Source organism: Ambystoma mexicanum, chromosome 5q, assembly GCF_040938575.1.
Source record: "Ambystoma mexicanum isolate Mex_15411 chromosome 5q, UKY_AmexF1_1, whole genome shotgun sequence".
Taxonomy (NCBI): Eukaryota; Metazoa; Chordata; class Amphibia; order Caudata; family Ambystomatidae; genus Ambystoma; species Ambystoma mexicanum.
In genome coordinates this window covers 190,985,973-191,005,469 of record NC_090933.1, presented here as the reverse complement: position 1 = coordinate 191,005,469, position 19,497 = coordinate 190,985,973, and the positions used below count along the sequence as shown (strand labels likewise).

Genomic DNA, 19,497 nt, shown 5'->3' with positions numbered 1-19,497 from the left:
TGCTCCTGGCTGAAAATACCTTTCGTGCCCAACCATCCACACGCTTATCGTCCCTGTCTGGAGGGATAGACGGGTACGCAAGTTTGTTGAAAGCTGTGGCTGCTTGTATGACCAAACTCTCGGGAGTTGGATGCTTTGACAGATAGCCGGGGTCACTACTGGCTGGGCGGTATTTTGATGCGAAGGGATTTATTTACCGGAGGAATAGAATCCGGAGTTTCCCAATTTTTGGCCACCCTGTTTCGTAAGGCTACATGAAAAGGTAGTACTGGGTCTTCAGGGGGACCATGGTCCAATATGTCTTAAATCGTCCTGGACGAATTGGGCTGGTGGTCTAGCCCATCCCAAGTAATCTACCACCTTGGTCATTAACTGACGGTAAGATGGACTGGCATGCTCTCCTGGATCTGGTCTACCGAAGTCATTCTCAGGAGAGGTGTCAATGCCACTTGCATTGTGTAAAGACTCCACCAAATCCCTCATTCTCCTTTCCTCTGAGATCAAGCATTCTTGGACATTTGGGGTGCCATACTCCAATCCAAAAGGTATATTTTCCTCCTCAGATCTCTCCTGTTCCTCAAAAATGGAGGTCAAGGATTTGAAAAACTGCTTCCTAGGGAGAGGCTTGAAAACCTTCTCTGGGAGAGGAGGAGGAAGAGGTGTAGTACCAGGCTCTGAAGGAATTACATGTTTAACTTTTTCCTTCTCTTTTTCTGGCTGCCCTGGCTTGGTTGGAGCATTTGGCACCGAGGGTTTCAGCGTCGATAAAGGCGTCGATGACATAGTGGTCGTCGACAGGATCTGCTTCGAGGGCGTCGAGGCGGCCGTCGACGGTTTCCCCTTCGAGGTGTGATAGGTCTAGGACGGCATAGGTGACCTTGAGCGGTCGACTCGACTCGAGCGTTTATCGCTCTGCGTCCTGGAAGGTTCCCTATCCTTCCTTTTACGATCAACCGGGTTCAAGGGCGCGCGAGTGTCGGAGCGATGACGCTCCCGGCCGGCTTCCGAAGAAGGCGCAGACCGAGGCTTTGCCTTCTCAAACACCTCAATCATTTTGACCCTGAATGCTTCCCACTCTTCGGTAGACTAATGTTTTGTGGGGCATTTCTTTTTCGGAGACTCGTCCGACGACGAGGTGGAGGGAGACCTATGGCGTCGTTTCTTTGACTTTTTCGACAAAGAGCGATGAGAATCGCTTCGGGATCTAGGTCGATGCCTTTCGCGTCAAGGAGATTTTTCCCCATGTGGTCTCGACTCTACGCTAGAGGCTTTTTGATCCTTCCGACCTACCTGTAGCTTTCCTCTCCTTTCTCGCAAGGCCTTCCCCGTCATCGCCTGACACTTCGAACAGGCCTCCATGTCGTGGCCTTCCGAGACACCACAAACACTTGCGGTGCGGGTCCGTGATCGACATTTTTGAGCCGCACGACTTGCATTTCTTAAAACCCGATCTCGGGGTCGTGGTCGATGACGAGGACATAATTACTTCTCGTTATATTATATTTCTTGACCGAACTCCGAAGCAACGTACTGCAGAAAAACAGAACTGAGGCCAACAGGTGCCGCGCATGCTACTTATACACCCGATGACATCACCCTCGACAGAGGCCTTCGAGGGACCATCGACTCAACGGCATCGACGCATGGCACCCTCTACCGAAAAAATTTCCGAAGAGCAGCAAAGCTGGATGGAATACATCTAAGATGAGGAATACGTTGGAGGACACAATCCATTCGAAATAAAGGTAAGTGGGGGGGTTGGAAGGGACACAAAAATAATATAACGGGACAGAGGGCTGGGGGGGAAAGATGGCGGCAGGGAGAGCCGGCCATCAGGTGGGAAGGAACGCAGGATTTCACCAGAGGTTTAAGCCCGCCTTCCTAGCCACATGATTGGCTGGCTCCCCCTGCTAGAGTGCTAATGCACCGTTAATACAGGAATCCAAACACCTGCAACCAGGCATGAGCTGATGCGGGCAAAACTAGGCCTCAATCATAGTGGATACTGTAGAGGCTGCAAAGCTTGGCCTGCAGACCTTGCAATCTACAGAGAAAACCTGACCCAGAGGAGACAGCAGCAGAACTAGGACATAGCTTATCTGTTCAGGACTGAGGCCAAAGACCTTGAGCCTGTGTCTGTGCTCTACTTTACTTGAGCTGCTAACTCAACCAAATTAGCACTTTGATATAAAGACCCTACTTTGAGATACAGCCCCTCAGTTACTACAGCATACATCAGAAGATGAGGAAGGGTGCTGGTGCATGGCACTTTGTGTGCCTTAATTGGAGTGATAATAGAACTAGGATTTAAGAATGGCACCTAAACATGGCCTACTTTACTTCCACCTGAATCCGTTCTGTCCAAACCTCTCACGCCCCCCTCCCTCCAAACTCCTCCCATGTGCCCTTCCTCCCCCATGTGCAACACTGGTAACCAAATTGGCAGTGTAGGATCGGCATGCACCAAAGGGGAGGTTACTGGTAGTTGTAGTCAGCCTCCCTTCTTTGCCATGGCGAAGAGGACAGATGCTTACCATTGCTTAGCTTGTTAAGAAAAAGGTGCAACAAACTCCTATAGTGAAAGCAGAGCCCAATGACAAAAAAGCCACACAAAATTAGCACATCAATCTGAATGTCTGAAGTGGATGGTTGGTCAACTTCAATAAAACATTTTTTTTTTGTATGTGTAACACACACACAACGAACTTCATTGTATATTGGCGTGGATGACATCAACGAAGGCAGATGATATAGATCAGAACAGTGCCCCCGAGAATACAACAGAAGGTTTTCAGTGCTCGGCGAAATTGCAAGAGAGTTTATTGTCCTAAGTTGTAGTGATAGAGAATTCCATAACATGGGACCAAAGACAGAATCTTCTGTCACCTCGAGATGTGTAAACTGAATAAGGAATGATCAGCAGATGACTGTCACTAGAGCGTAGTTGTCTCATCGGGTGATATGGCTGAAAAAGTATAGAGGAGCAATGCCATTTATGCATTTAAAGATGATACAGGCGGTCTTAAATTTAACGCAATCGGCAGTTGAAATCCAATGCAGCTCCCGACGATATAGGGACACATTAGCAGATTTATTTAGCTTGAATATCAGTCTAACAGCCGCATTTTGTGCTCTCTGGAGCCGCTGAAGCAGTTTGGAGGGAATGCCCAACAATTGACTATTGCAATAGTCAGAGTGGGAACTAGTTAATGCCCCTACCACAGATGTATGATCCTCTTTAGGTATATAAGGGAGTGCTTGACGTAGCATTCCCAAGACAAAATGGACTGCTTTGATCTTAGCTCCCACCTGTGCTTCACAACCAAGATCTTCTTGCCACATATAGCCCAGATTTTTGATTTTCGATACAAATTGTAAACTTTGCCCAACAATGTCAGGATAGGTAACTTCTTGGCAGCGGTCAGCAGGTGTTTAGGTCAGAATAATATAGGTTCGGTTTTAGCAGCATTAAGCTGTAGGTAGTTCTTAGACATCCAGCTGCTCACATCTGCCAGACACTAAAGCAGATTTAGAAGAAGGCCGTTTGCAAATCGTACTCTTTAGCTAGTCTCTGAGCACAAAAAACAGACGTTGCAAACATGGGCGGATTATCTACGATGGATAATTTTCACATGAAAAGAAATGACAGCACACATGTTGCATTTGTGGGTAAAAAGTGTTCCTTGGGCTGAGCAGAAGATTCCATCTCTGCCGAAAAAGAAGTTAGAACCAATCTCGCCTTTGAGCCTCTAACATTTTCTGTGGCAGTAAAATACCAATGCTTTCACCAGTGACTGTTCTGCAAAATCTGGGTTTCCTCACAAAAAGCAGTCGCAAAGGGTAGACCATTTCAAGCTGATTTTAAAGCCCCGTTTTGGTGCAAAATATTTCTGTCATGCCGTTATCCTTTCAATTTAAAAGGTAAGTCTGCACAAACGCCTACATTGGGCCTACCTCAGAGTTTCCCCAGCCTAATGCTGGGAATCAATGCTGGACCTTAAAGCACCAAAACCATTCCATTGCATACATTCTAGTCATTGTATACATTCTAAGAGGAGTGGTGTGGGGAGTTTCAAATCTAAAAGATTTGGTAGATGTGAATAGGACTATCCCAGGAAGCAGAGCATGGAAACCAATGGCAGGAAACACTCTCCTTGGGTGGCGCATTTTTAAAAACCATGGCTATTGCACGAGAAAGCAAATGTCAGAACTTCTCAGCAAGCAAAGCAAACCATCAAGCAAGTACATTCCATAGATACTGGGTAACAGAAAAAAAGCAACAAGACACTGGATGGGCGAGACTAGGTTTGGGTTTGTTGGGACAACCAATGGGTCATGCAGGTGGGAATTAAGCACATCACTGCCATTTCAGGTCCTCCAATTTGGTGAAGCCTTTTCAAATCCTTGCCCACATAAGGAAATCAACCGTACTTGCAATGGTAAAATGTCACAGATGGAAGAACTGTCCAAATATTTTGATTTGGTTGAAGCTCCTTGAAGGTCAACCTGAAAGTGACAATTCCATCCATGCATCGGGGGAAGTACTGGAGTGGATACAGAGCTACATGTGTTGTAAACGAGTGTGTGTGTATGCAATGCCCAATGATGTGCATTTGGTGATAGATGGGCCTGTCAAGATGTTTTAGATTGCAGTCACATCCAAATCAGCCACTCCACTTCAAAGAAGGTGGCTTTAGTTTCCTTCTCATTTGACATATTCCGTTTTATCGTACCAGGATTTGAGAAGGGCAAGTTCTCCCATATCAGTTTTCCAACTATGGATCATATTTTAATTTTCCTGAGGCTGCATAAACTTCTGGGCACAAACACATACATTGTGAGACCAACCAGAACAAACGGAGAGATGATCGCTTTAGAAACAAAAGTACTGATGCCAAAGGGAAGTGGCCCTTTGGAGGGGGGGAAGGAGACTGTGCCCTACCACAAGGGCAAGAGGCACTCCTTGATGAAAATATTCCTTCTCCACTTGATCATCAAGTATCAACACGACCAGCAACATTCTCTGTGCATCTATTAAAAAAAAGAGCAAATATATAATACTGTAAATAAATCCACACAAACTTATCTGGTTACATTATCTTCATTTATTTGTGTTGCGCAGTCAGTTTAATTATTAGACACGATAGTTTTATAACAAAAAAAATGACTGGGTACAGTATTTTAAATATCAACACTGAAGCGGTAACTGACAATTCTAAACTGCTACCATTCGAGCTGGCAGGGTGAAACGACTGTGTAGCACTACCACAAAATACACACTTGTCTAAGTCAGTTTAAGTCCACTGTCAACAGGCAAGTTGACACTGCATGCATGCTGTGGTACTGCTTCTTCGGAGAATTACTGGCGTGCCATCGTTTATAACAATTACTAATAACTTAACTGTGCTCCATTAGTTTAAATTAGGCAACTTAAAAAAAAAAAAACACAAAAAACCCAATTTCCACATAAAATGTTCACGGGGAGGATGGTAAACAATTCAGACAGCACAATCAAAAAAACAAAACAAAAAAACAAATCAATGTACATTGCAGACAAAGGAGCAAACAGAACAGATCCTCCATATTTCATTCAACATAAATACACAAAAGCATACTGTTCAGAAAATATTTTTTAAAAATGCTCCTTCTCCACTTGCAATAAAAAGGCATTTAGGATTAATGTATTCCCCGTATAAAATGTTTCTGCTTTTGGAATTGCATGTCCCTCACCTAAAACCAGATGCTATATCCCTTCAACAAAAGAGAAAATAAAAGTACTGATTCTAACATACACACAACCAGCGTTAATGCTCCAAGACTTCAGACACATGATGTTTGCAATAACAGTTTCAAAGCCACACTCTGCAATATTCATGCAAGCATTCAACATTCAAAATTAAAACGTTTTGAAGAGGGTGAACCGAACATTCTCAAGCAATGTTAACCAACAATCTATTGGTCGGTACTAATAATGCATCAAACTTGGAACCAATGCTGGGACTTGAGAGGCAAGCTCTGAAGCAGGAGTATTTCAAACGTTCATGGACCTTGCCCCACATTTTATCTGGGTCTTGGCGTTTATCCCGTTGGAGGCTACTACTTTTTCAGATCTATGTCGGAGCAGCCTCCAACAGGTGGGATTTTACTGTCATCATGCCATCATTTTCAACATAAAACGATCTATGAAATATGATTGAATTATCTGCCTGTTCTAACACCTGGCTTCCGCCTCACAGTCATCTCTTAGTTAACCTCACATGAATAACGGGCTTCTGCCACACGGCACAGAAGGCCCGACTTCTAGCACTGACCGTTGTCACTCTTAACCCTTTCAGTGCCACCAGCCGACTTTATATGTTGTAAACACATGGGTCTCATCATAGAATGTGCATAGCTTATATGTCCAGGTTGCTCGCTGGAATTGGCCCTTGCTCTGGGCCCCAGTCTGTGGCGACTGGGCAATAACTTGATAAAGAGTACCACATGTCTGAGCAAAGGTAAAGATTATGAAATGAATGGCACATCGAGTAGTCTTAGGTGTGTGCACCTAGGTGTCTTTGCAGATTTAGAAAAATAGACATAAATCGGAGTAAAGTTGGGGATGCATTTCCAGGAAACTTCCAAGGCCAGTGGCTGTTCTCTACACCCAAAATCCATGTGCCCACAAATATTAGCTTCTGTTCAGTCCAGGAAAGCAAAGCCCTTCAAGATGGAAAGCAGAAAAATAGACACTGAATCGTTGTGCAATAGGTTGAGCTAGTCCCTACTAGAACCAACATTGTGTTTGCTTCAACTCCCTACCTATCAGTAAAGTGATCAGACGCGAGACTCAGGTGGGCAAGGTTGAGTTGTCAAATGTCCAGCATCCTAAACAGAAAATCTTTGAATGCTGAAATCGAATATTTTACTTCCAAGCGCTTCAATTTGGTCACGTTTATAAGAGCATAACAGTTTACATGTGTGCTGTTTGAGATCTATATATTGCATCAGAATTTGGAGAAACGGGTGGCAACTTCGGTGCTGAACAAAATTCCAAGTGACAATGAGGTGTCCACAGTTCCATTAAACTATACAGCATTAACCTTAACATGAAAGTGAGCGTATCTGGGTTCAGCAATAAATCATGTGAACGGTGCCAACTAGATAATCGCACAATCCTTTATCCTAACACGCTTCCACAAACTGAAGTGTAGAAATGCAATCATGCAGATGGAAACTGAGAATAAATCCAAAGTGAAGGACCAATATTTGCTTATGGTTTACCTTGATCAAGAAAGCACTGTTCTACAGGAGTGCTGCATAACCCTTGTGGTCAAACCAGCAACCACGCTATTTCAAATACTACATTGCTAATATCCTGACTTGACAGGTAATGTTCGTTTAAAATCCGAAGTAGTCCTTTGTGGTGCGCTTAGCCTCTCAACAGTTCCCTTTCAGTGTAATGATATTCCTTCCTTTACGAGTACATCTGAGATGGTAAACAGTTCAGAGTTAGTATTTTAGTATTTGTATTTTATTTATAGAACTCCTTCACCAACGCGCACGAGCAGTACAATAAATCACAGTAATGATAAAAGATTTTCAAAATGGAAGATTTAGGGACGTAACAGAAGGAAGATGTGCTTTTAGGTGACAGGGAAATATGAAGGGGTGGGAGTGTATGGATATCAGGTGGGAGAGCATTCCAAGACATGAGGCCTAGAAGAGAGAAAGGGTGAAAACGTAAAGGCGCACAGGAGGTTTAGGGGTGGTAAGAAGATGAATAGTGTTGAGAGTGGAAAGAGCGTGAGGGAGAATAAGGTGAGATATGGGAAGCAAAATAAAGAGGAGCAAGGGCATTACATCACTTGAAAACTATACAAAGAAAATTAAATAGAAGGCTGGAGTCATAGGGAAGTTGAGAGGCAGAGCAAAGAGAAGATCTAATAGAAGATTGAGGTGAGGTGAAAGTAGAAAAAAGAAGTTGAATAGCAGAGTTAAATACCGAACGGAGGAGAGTGAAGTGTGAGGAGGGTAGACCAAAGAGTAAATTAGCGCAGTAATCAAGTCGAGGGGAAATAAAGAGGAGTTTAGCAGCATGAAACCAAAGATAAGGGTTAAACACATTTACAAGCTGAAGAATGCTATAATCCAACAAGAAATCCTCTGCAGGCATCCTGATGCAAAATACCAAACATTCCAAGAAGCACATTTATTAAACCCAATCCTCTATGGACGGCAATCAAGCTGATCAATGGCATTTAGAGGGGAAAAACAGTTACTTTGATAAAACCTGTTTCAAATCAAATGGTTACATTTTGAAAAAAGGACTAGCAGCAGCCATTTCCTGAAAAGGAGTGCAGGTAAAGTGAGAAAGATCACTACTGTGGAAGAACTGCAAATCAGAACGAGCGAGGGCAAAATGCTTTAGGATGACCTACAGCATATTTCGCTAACCAATGGTAGTGCAAGCTATGTTCCTGTACTGTAACAACAGTGAACAAAACTGGCAAGACTTGTAATGATTTATCAGAATAAATTGAGAATAAAACAAAATGCTCACATTGAAATAAAGTAACAGGAACCTTACCTATAATTAACCTTCTATCGGAGAATAAGCTCCTTTTAATGGTCAAGTATGCAATGTCGCTTAATTTCTATATAACTGCAGTAACTGTCGAACCACACTCAGTTACTGTACTGCAGTCACTAAAGACACAAGTTGCCATATCAAAGCAAAGAGTTCTGAGGAACTAAAATCTCCATTCAATTAGGACAGGAGATCCAGCACACAGTTTGCAATGCTTACAAGCACAATGATCCAGAATTAAAAAGCCTAGCAGGACGCTACTCATTATGCTAACCTTCTGAGAGCAATTCATGCCAAGAAAACATGGCTCCTTACCAAATTAGAATCCAGAGGATGCGCTCAAGCTTTGCTATTGACCACAAATCTGAAATGTATATGGCTGCACAGCTGATTTCTAAATCAACCCTTTTCACTGCTGGTACATCAATGCTTTCCTATGGAAATTAGGATGTATACATGCATCATTTTGCAACAGTTTGTTGCACTGGCAGAGACAAATTCCATGGACATGTTTTCAAATATAGGTGTGAGGTATCGTGGTTTGAAAACAGATGCTCTTGAAGGTTTGCATCATGCCCGCTAGCACACAAGAGCGTTTAAGTGTAGCTGTTGCAATACAGCAGGGGCTCAGGTATTAACCTTCCCGTGGCACCCTCAGGTGATGAGACCCCACAGTGTGTTGGTGTATCCTAGCAGAATATGGTGGCCAGAATGGGAGACAGAAAGAAACAGTGGAGCTGGCACCCCTACACAGCTTTTCAAACCGTGTGACCATTGCTCATTGGCTGCTCAGCCATGGTGCGACTTCAGAAGACAGCATGCTAGACCGAAGGAAAAGAGCGGGCCGATGTCCTAAACATACAAAAAAAAACAGGCAGGATAAAACAACTAGGAGACCTTTACTCGCAAGTGGCATCAATGGAGGGCAAGAGGCACAGGCTGCAAGTCACCACTTCTACTGTGGTGCACATACTTTGTAAGAAACAGGAGGAAAAGAGAAATCCGTTTTTCTGTCAGTATTATAGCACATCTGGCAAACAGAGCAAAGCGTTGACTGCTTCAGACCTACGAGAGGGACGAAGACGGCACTTCTCTCCATCTGGGATGACCTAAAGACCAACGCAGACTCCAACACAAAGTATTCACTGATAATTGACCTCTCACAACATCCTAATCAAGAGACTGGAATAAATAGGGATCTAAATCGTTCCCATCTGAAAGAACAGAAACAGTATGGATAAAACCATTCAAATTAGTGCTTCTTCCACTTACGCACAATCAAAAAGATCCTACCATTCCTCTCCTTTACGCACAAAACACTAGCCATCATTTCCAGGATAGACTATGCCAAAAGCCTATACCTCGGAATACCGGATATCTACTGAAGAAACTGCAACGCATACAGAACGCAGTGGCCAGACTCCTCAAACTCTTACGAAGAGACCACATCACTCCTGCCCTAAAGATACATTAGCTGCCAGTCAAAAAACAAATCACATTCAAAACAATGTGCATAACTCACACAGCAATCCACGACTAAGGAGCAGAATTCCTACTAAAGAAAACCACCATTTATCAGCCAAACAGAACACTCGGATCCAACAACAACATACGCCTGTAACCTAAACCGTACAGAAGGAAAAATGTTGGTGGATCAGCATTCTCTTGCCTAGTGGCAAAAACGTGCAACTCCCTCCCGAGAGAACTACGAAACAAGAAGGATCATCTAAAATTCCCAAAACTCCTAAAAACTTGACTCTTCAAAACACATGCTGACTCGGACGAAAACGAATGAGCAACATCTACGCCCCTCAGAGAGAACACACACATTGCAAAACGGAGGCCAAAGAATACAACGACAAGTGCAGGAAGGTGGAGAGACTTTCAAGTGGGAGGGAGGTTACCATTGAGGGCCTTAACGAAGACTAATGAGAGAGATGGGAGTGTCCTAGGTTGAACCACAGACAAAGGACATAAGAGTTGAAGGGGAAAGAGTGGCAACCAAACAGATAAACCATGGGGACCACGTAGCTCAAGGGCACAGGGAAGAGGTCACAGGACCCCTTCCCCTGCCCTACCCTCAAGGGGCCCAGGAAGGTGACGGCGGCTGCACACTAAGTTATGCCAGAGGCCAAAACGATGTAGGAATCCATTATTCGGGACGCAGGGTGGACGGGGGCTGGAGAAGGGATCACCACTAAATAGCCCTGCAGACCACCCACACAACTGCACAGAATAAAAGAGGGAGATCCCACCCACCCCGCCTCCAGAGCACACCACAATACATGACTCTGGCAGGAGTGCGTACCACAGGCGGCCAAAGCAGAAGAGGTACAATGGAGCGCCACCACGAACCAACCCACTAAAAATCTCATCCATCTGCCTACACCTCTCAAAATTCTAAACATAGCACAACAGCACATGACATATACTCACAGAAAAGAATCACACATACGGTCAACGAACAGCGTAAACCGAACTGAAGCTACCAACAGCACATCACAAAGCGAAAAATTCACATGTTCACACACACAAGTGGAGGCAGCCTATAATTTACTGGATTGGCTCAAAGCAAAGAGGGAATAATGGACCTACGCTTTGGAAGTACATTTGTCACGACTGGGTTTTTGCCTTGGTCACTTAAGGTGGGAGATGTTTCACTAGAAGAGTTAAGTTTCGCTGGAAATAAGATGCTGGATGTGTATGATCTGTAATGGTTTATATGTTAAGACTGGATACAAGCAAAATACACCCCCGCAGGCCGATTTCGATATAAAAAGCTAAAAGGTATTTTTTTTGTGCACTACAAACAACTTGGGTAACACCATCTGTCTAGTATCAAAGAGTTACGTTTTTCATAATTTCTTCCAAAATCACTTTCGTATATGACATGACGTTTCAATAAGATGTCAAAAGAAAACCTACCATAACAAAGATAGTCAACTGAAAAGAAAAAAGAAAAAGCCTAAAAAGTATAATCGTCTAAAAGATCACGTAGAAACAATGAGGGTACTGTGGACTGGAGGGGAGGGGGGGTAATTTCTTTATTATCATCATTATTTTTTTAAGGATTTGCTGCCACCAATATGCCACCGTGATGAAATGTAAAAAGCGTGGTTATTCTAGCCTCCTCTCACCCCACCGCCACAGGACATGTTGCCCTCTTGAATCATGGCCGCCACTGTCTGAAGTCAACCTCAGTGTCCGTCTCTTAAAATTAAAAATATTATACTTTCACATATTTTAGACAGATTGTTCACACAATTATTGCTCGCTATGGATCCCCAAGTGTTCACTTCACTGTTTCTTTCGAAAGCTTTTTAGAAAAAAAAATGTTAACCTCCATTCTCATTTTTCTACTACACTTGAAAAACCACTTTTCTAGTTTCTATGTTTAATCCCGTTCTGCACGAAGCTACCTATATAATTATTTGTATGGGCTTTTGAATGTGAAGCACGGAATGCTGGCTTTCTGGGCCTCTTTAGTAGCCTCCCCCACGTAGCCACATAATTTAGCTTATACTATATAGGTAGTCAAGTTGCAGGTTAGTTAGCTTTGTGCCAGGTGCCATATCAAACTCATTGAGTAAATAACTAACACACCGGGATAGGATGGCATGAGAGAAAAAAAGAATACAGGTGGTCTGCATCAGAGGAAATTAAACAAAATATATAAAAAGGAAAAAATGCAGGGGGAATGCCTGAAAGCGCCCTTCATTGAATATGATGGAATAAAAACTGCGGGAGTGATGTAGGTTTTCAAAAGGGACAAGGTCATCTTGCACAGTAGCAATTTAATTCCCCACCACACATCAGCATGACACAGGCACCAATGGGACATCACTAAGACAAGTCTTCCAACAAACATGGTTGCGCGTCTGCTGGCCCCCACACACGCCTTTCCTCCGATGGGTCGCAGTCCTGTGACCAAACTGCGAGTGCAAGTGAACGAGAGTGCAAATGAGTGCGAGTGAATCAGACTGGTTAAGCACACCCCCTTAAAGTGGAACTTGGAACGCTTTGTCAAAAAGAACACCACAGATGACAAGTTTGCACCCTCTTCGAAGAGAGCTTACCAACAAGGTTTACAGGTTCGAAGTCATACCTTGAAACGAGGCAGCATCGCGGTGGCCAGCAGGTTAGGCAGTGGGAAATGCTGCACAAATTCCTTGGCCTGTCGGAACATTGTTTCAATGCATTCCTGACATCTCTACCCAGCAAATCACGCCTAAAGTAAGTGGACGCAGTTAAAGACGTGATGTCATTTTTTTTGAGATTTTCTAACAGGGAGACGGAAGTAACACGAAAGGCTTTGTAACAGCTGGACAAGTTTTCAGTCATGTACACATTAGCCACGTGAAACCAAATCGGGGGCCGCACACAGGCACAAGAAGTGTCTGGGTTTCAGGCATTGCTTGGCATGTTTGCACACAGATATGTCAAAATAGGCTTCTTCCAACATGAATTGTGGATTGTTACTGCACACTTGTGTAGGGTGGGGTCAACTAAATAAAGCAAGGCTTTACCAGGTTGTTGCTACCTCATAAGTAGTGTATAAAAAGCGTATTCTTTTGTTTGAAATAAGCCAGTGGCTTGCAGAGTGCCATTTTGTCCACATAACCTTCAAGATAATGAAAGGGCAGATATTACGGAGGTACAAGTGTCCCATGTGATGGTACTAATGCCAGTAAAGGGACACCTCAACCACTGTTCATGGAAATAAGAAACTCTGAATAAAAGGGTTACACCAGTAGTGCGACATGTTAAGACATCCTATATGGTTGCACATGTCCATATATGATCTGTGGAAACATAAGGAGAAGTCGTGGGCTCCTCCAAACTGGTGCTTACAGAATGACGATTAATAGCAGATATGCACCACACATGCACCAACTACCTTATATTCATGCTGATAAAACACAACGCACACTCCTGGATAGCATTTGAGAGACGAGGCCCTGCATAACTCAAAACATGGAAGCCTGAGGGAATAGGACCTGCTCAGAGACTAGTGTTACTTTCCATCTAAAAAAGATGGAGCTGAAAGTGTACACAGACAATGTTCTCACAGTCAAGACAAACAACAACCGTGTGCAAAGTTGTGCGTGTATGACTCTATACAGACACACACATATATGTATATAGATACAAGCAGTCAACACCTTGAATCAGGAAGTAACTCTTGTGATGGTCGCTTGCGGTTTTATGGACGAACTGGGAAAACACCTTCAGCAACTGGAAGCAAATTCCCCCAGAGAGTTCAGGCACTGCATGCGATGTGTTGACAAGGAGGGCGAGATAGGTTGCCTCAGCAGGTGGATGCTGTCCTAGTTACAATTGCATTCTCCCACTGTGGGGTGCAAAATAAGCCGAAGTCTTTGGTGCCACTTCTAGGGTTCTGCAGCTCCTGAGCAGTCTGGATGGTTAGCATTTACCTAAACAAGCACAGGTGTGGAGAAGCTTTCGGTCCTGGGCGAAGCTCCGTTCCCAGTTCAGGGCTTTAGTGTTGAAATTGCCCCTAAGACACTGCACATCTCACCAACAATGCAAAAAAAAAAAAATAGGATATCCGCCGCCCCCTTCCTCCGTCAGTCGCAATTACCTCAGCTAAAAACACAGTTTCTTCATTTTCTTACTACCTGAAGCAGCAAAGAAACTTTGCATCAACCATGTCCAATAAAGTTCCATTAAACAACAAATGGATGCTTTCCACACATGCTAGGGAGTCTTGTAACCGTCTTCAAACGAAACACTCTCCCTGAAGGTAACATGATTTTAACAAGACATTTTTCAAAAAACGTACATTTTGATGTAACATTTTCAAATTCTACTGAAAGTTCCTGGTGCAACATCCTAGTCCTCCACTCCTCCCATCGTAATTGTGGAGCTTTCTCGGCACAGGGAAAGACTGCACCATCCTTGCCCCTGCCCTCTAAAGACATTTTTGCAGTAGGTCAGAGGCCATTTTTTTAAACCTAGCAAGTGTTATTTTACAAACACAGTTCAGAAAGTACTTTTTCAATTTTCAAACGCATGCAACAGCCCAAGGCGATGGGTGCAGGCTTGCTGGTGGAGATATAAGATGTGAAAGACCCCATTACGGGCAGTCTGGCTATGTCCATCTTCTATTCACCAAGTCATGCATTTAATGCCCGAGCCAGCAATTCAGCACTGAGCGAAGTTTAAAATTCACACACAGGTCCCTGCAACAACTGTTCAGTCTTCCAACCTGGTCAGCTTTCACCATAAGGCAGGAAATAAAGAAACTGAGTGGTGGCGCAGGAGCGAAAGGTGAATCCCTGCAATGAGAGGTACCCCGGTGTGTCCGTTCTTTAAGTGGTTTCTTCGGCAGGTGCCCGCCGCTGCCGAGCTGACTTGGGTCGAGGTTGTGACGGAGTAGATGGCGCCTCTTGCTCTGTTTCCGATTCGGACGGCTCATGTTCTGCCTGCAGAGCAACGGTGTCCCCTACAAGCTCCCTCAGGAACTTGAACTTGGACAAGAAGAGCTGCCACACCACATACCAACCTGTGGAGACAAAAGGAAAAACCACCAATGTTACTCTGTGGATCTTGAAAAGCAAATTCCTTTAGCTATATAGCTTGGTGAGACTCAACAGGCAGGAAGACAAAGACGTCAAGGCTTCCTAATGGTAGATCAGTAGCTAATGCACTGCTAGGACAGGTATGGATTGCAATTTACCTGGCACCGGTTCCATCCGCCAAATAAACCTGTTCACTAAGCCACTGCCTCCCTGTACAGACAGCATGCACACCATGTCCTTGGAAGATATTGCTGTTTCTAATGTACTTCCACCCACAGAATTATCACATTGTTACTTTGTCCATGAAAGGGATTCTTACGAAACAAATAATATCAATATTACAACTATAACAAACCTGACATAGCGGCGAGTAAAATAAGGTTTTCTGTGAAGGAGAACTGCCATTCAAGGTAGGGCAGTATTGTCGTTTGGATTAGTAGCTTGCAACATGATATTTAATACACTTTAGAGACCCATCTCTCATCTAGTAATCAAGGACTAATCACACGATTATGAAGTAACAAAGAAAACAAACTTCTTAGACTTTTTCATTGCATGCTGGAAGACCATCCTTCATGCAGGCTTTGACATGTTTAAATCAAATGGCACGACAGGAATGCTCAGTGTGCAAATGACGGCATCATAATTCCTGGTCGGATATCTCGGGGGGTTTCATTGCTCACCGTGATCAACAGCCACACGTCTAGCCATGCATTTCATCCGTCCGCAGATATCGTGGTATTAGTTGGTCATGTTTTTGGGAAGACCACACATTTGGTGATGTACGCATGCATAGTGCAGCTTTGTTTCTTTAAAGACGTTTCCAGAGCTAATGTACTACAAGTATGGTGCGGTTCCAGTGGCTCAGTTAGAATGCTCAAGGACTAAGAGGCTTTGCCATTTCCAGATACAGGTTTAAACTTATTTTGCACCATACTTGTGAATGCAATGTTAATTGTTATACAGGTAATCATTTCAATAATTAACTTGTTATATTTGTATTGGATTCGAGCTCTCGCCATATGAACGGCGAGGTGCTTTAAACACGTTGAATGAAAGAACAATTTATAACATCAAATCAGGGATTGATGCCATACAAAATGGAATAGGTCTGCTGTGATAGAATTGGAGAGGATTACTCTGATTAAACAAAACATGTACTTTAATTAACCTTTTTTTTCTGAATACTTAACACTGTGTAAGTAGTTCTATTATTTTATGTTATTTGGCATTTATATAGCGCTCTATATATCATTGGTATGACCTCAAAGATCTGGTAGGTTGAACGCCCCTGGGGACCGTCGTCCAGGTCAGTAGAGAGAATAAGGTGTTGTAGGGTTCTTGGGTGCGCCAAGTATGTGTGCAGCTGATGTAATTGCCTGATGGTAGCTGCGTCCTAGCAATAGGCGTGGTATTATTGATATCATCTGAATGTGTGCAGTCAGGCGGGTGGACACCAAGACTGGGTTCTGGCTGCGTTTGGCCTGCAGGACGCTTATGAGAGCAGCTAGGCCGGTTTGTCATGAGATATAGCTGCGTTTTATTAGTGTGATGAGGTGTTTATGGGGTAATGTTCGTATGTGAGCAGCTAGGCCGAAATTGACTGAGGGGTATAGCTGTACTCTAATTGAGCGATGGTGTAGAGTAGAGAGTAAGCATAGAGATATGGGGTTGAGAGTTTGGGTTGAGTTATGATCTAAACATAAGTAAGTAAATTACAGAACTATCTCATGCTGCATTTTCTAGTTGTGAGTCGAGCGAGTGAGAGCAATTCTAGTTGTGTGATGATTGCAAGTGAGTCACAGTGTTATCTCAGGGGTACTTCAAGATGCGAGTTAAAGTAGGTTTCTAGAAGTGAATCAATCTAACGAGAACAATTCATAAGTGTGTTAATAAATGCCAGTATCATCACAGCGTGCACCCTATAGATTTGAATCAATGTAACAAGACCAGTCCTAGGAGACTGGCACAGGCAGGCAACGCAGGCTAGTAAAATCACAGTACTATCACAGTGGGCACTTTCTAAGTTTGGTTCAATGCAATGCCGATAGTTTCTAACAAATTTCTAAGTGTGAGTCATGGTAAGTGCGAGTCATGCTAAGGCAAGGCAATGCAATGCTAACAATTTTGTAAGTGTTGGTCAATGCAGTGCTAACAATTTTCTAAGGGTGAGTCAATGCACATAGCAACTTCTGTGTGCAACGCACACTAGTATATTCACAGTACTAACACTGTGAGCACTTTCTAGGTTTGGTTCAATGCAATGCTAAAAAGTTTGAAAGTGTGTGACGCAGACTAGTAAATGTGACGCAGGCTAATGTTCACAATTCCAACTAAATGTGGCACTTGTTAGCATTCACAATTCTGTGTAGATGCAACACAGGCTAATGTTCAAAGTTCCAACCAAAAAATAAAAAAAAGAGAAAGACCCAGGTGTCACAATGCAGCAAGTTTCAGAATGTAATACAGTAGGCTTAGTTTTAAAGTGGACAAAGAAGGTTTGATATACCTGTACTTGAGAGTAAATTTATAAAAGGGTGATTGCTAGCGTTCAGTATTCCCTAAGAGATTGATGCAGGTGACATTCGACCTGGCAGGTATGTTGTGAGGTAAGAAATGTAGAGTGGCAGGGCTTTCTGGAGTAGAGTGATTGCCCTACTCCCCACCCATGCCACACTTTGGTCGTTGTTGGTTGACGGCTGGCCGCTGGCTTCCCTCGGTTGGAGCCGCCCTTTGCCTTTGGCCCTTAGCCGCAGGGGCTGCACTGGCAGAGGGCTGCCCTGGGAGGGTCAGTTATGAGCATCAGTCTGACCATTGGGAGGGGGCGGGCTCCTCCAGCACAAATGTTATTTAGACCAGTCATGGGCGGGCTGGGAGGCGGGAGGAGGGTGGAAGAAGGAAGTGGGAGCGGGCAACGGGATCAGAGCAACGAGGGGGGCACAAAGGGGATTGGGGCGCAAAATACTAGAAAACAGGCCCAGGGGGTCCAGCTATTAAGTACACTCACCTGCCTCGCCACGATGATAAGAATGGAAGCAGTGTCTCACTCCTGGGGTCCTTACAGATGGCGCCCAATTTTTTAGTTACCTCACCCCGCCACCATCTGGAGAGCACTTCTCCTGTGTGTACTAAGTTTTAACGAAAGCTTTAAAAAACAATCTCGCCCTCCAGTCTGGGAATCGACCTTACTCCTAGTCCAAAGTTCGCCTTGCTCCACACCCGAGGGACGTCCCGTCCATCTGGACGGGACACCAGAGCACCCCAAGCATCAAAAACAAATGTTTCGTCCCTCCACCTCCAAAATGAAAGGCAGTACCTACGCATCTTGGGTGGAGGGAACAAAGTGTAGACTTTGGTTCAGTTGGAATGGATAATTAGCAGGACATCAAGGGTTTCACATGCAGATCATGCAGGTTACAATTTGATTTGAACACTAAAAATATTATAGTTCTGTTTTAAAACTTGGAGAATAGGCAAACAGGACCACACGAGTATTAAGTCTGTTCTAATGCTAAGCCCAAATTGATAATAGAATTTGGACGAAGGGAAAAATGATGAAAAAGGTCCACGGTTACTAGAAATTGGTGCAAGATGGAGGAGGTACCAGTTCTGGGAAGACTACCTCATTGAAATGGGGAGAAAGCCATCTTCTCCTGGGAGCAAGCTTAACCAGAGGCGACCCGACCCGTCTTCACAACATAAGTGGCACCGCAAAAACAAAGTGGAATGGTGAGGCACCCAGTAGAGCAGGCCAGGACACTTACACATGACATGTGTAAGTGTCCTGGACATTAAAGTGATTTGATCACTTTAATGTCCTTTGGGACGCCCAGTTATCCTGCTTATGCAACATGATGTTCAGAGGCTTTGAACCTTCTTGCAGAACTAGGACCTGGGGCATCAAAAGGCCAAGGGGTACACATAGGATTGCTCCATTGCTGCTCTTCTGAACGCTGCTTTATTCCAGTGTCTCAGAAGCAGTCAGAAAGTAGTCTTTAGGGCCATCAGAAACAATGTGAGATTTACCCTCACGAGAAAGGGAAGAATCTGCACCCCACTTAACTTGCCCCCTCGCTCACCTACGGCACTGCTCACTAGAAGAGTCCCTTCCAGCACAGAGTGCTAGCAAACAGTCTTTGCATGCTCATCACATGTCGCCAGGCACTTAAGCATTGCCCACAAACATAAGCAACAGGTACCCCTCAACAACTCTGATGCCAGACTGAGCGCAAGGACTCTCAACCCAAGTTAAAAAATTTTTTTAAAAAAAAAGGAATTGTCCATAGGCCTATCTGTACATCAATGCAGATCATGGAAAGCAGCAAATACCACCAAGAGCCTTCGCTTTCTGCTTAGCGACTTAAGGAGGTAGGCACATTTCTTCAG

The 19,497-nt window shown here is 43.9% G+C and overlaps 1 protein-coding gene across 1 annotated transcript in view; it reads right to left on the bottom strand.

The window, feature by feature from the left end:
• Positions 1 to 5,082: 5,082 nt before the first annotated feature.
• The window catches only part of SMIM13 (small integral membrane protein 13), a 214,859-nt gene continuing 200,444 nt past the window's right edge, over positions 5,083 to 19,497 (bottom strand). Inside the window, exon 2 of the mRNA XM_069620715.1 lies at positions 5,083 to 15,095. Coding sequence (XP_069476816.1) covers positions 14,902 to 15,095 — 194 coding nt within the window. The 3' untranslated portion in view covers positions 5,083 to 14,901. The remainder of the gene's footprint in view (positions 15,096 to 19,497) is intronic.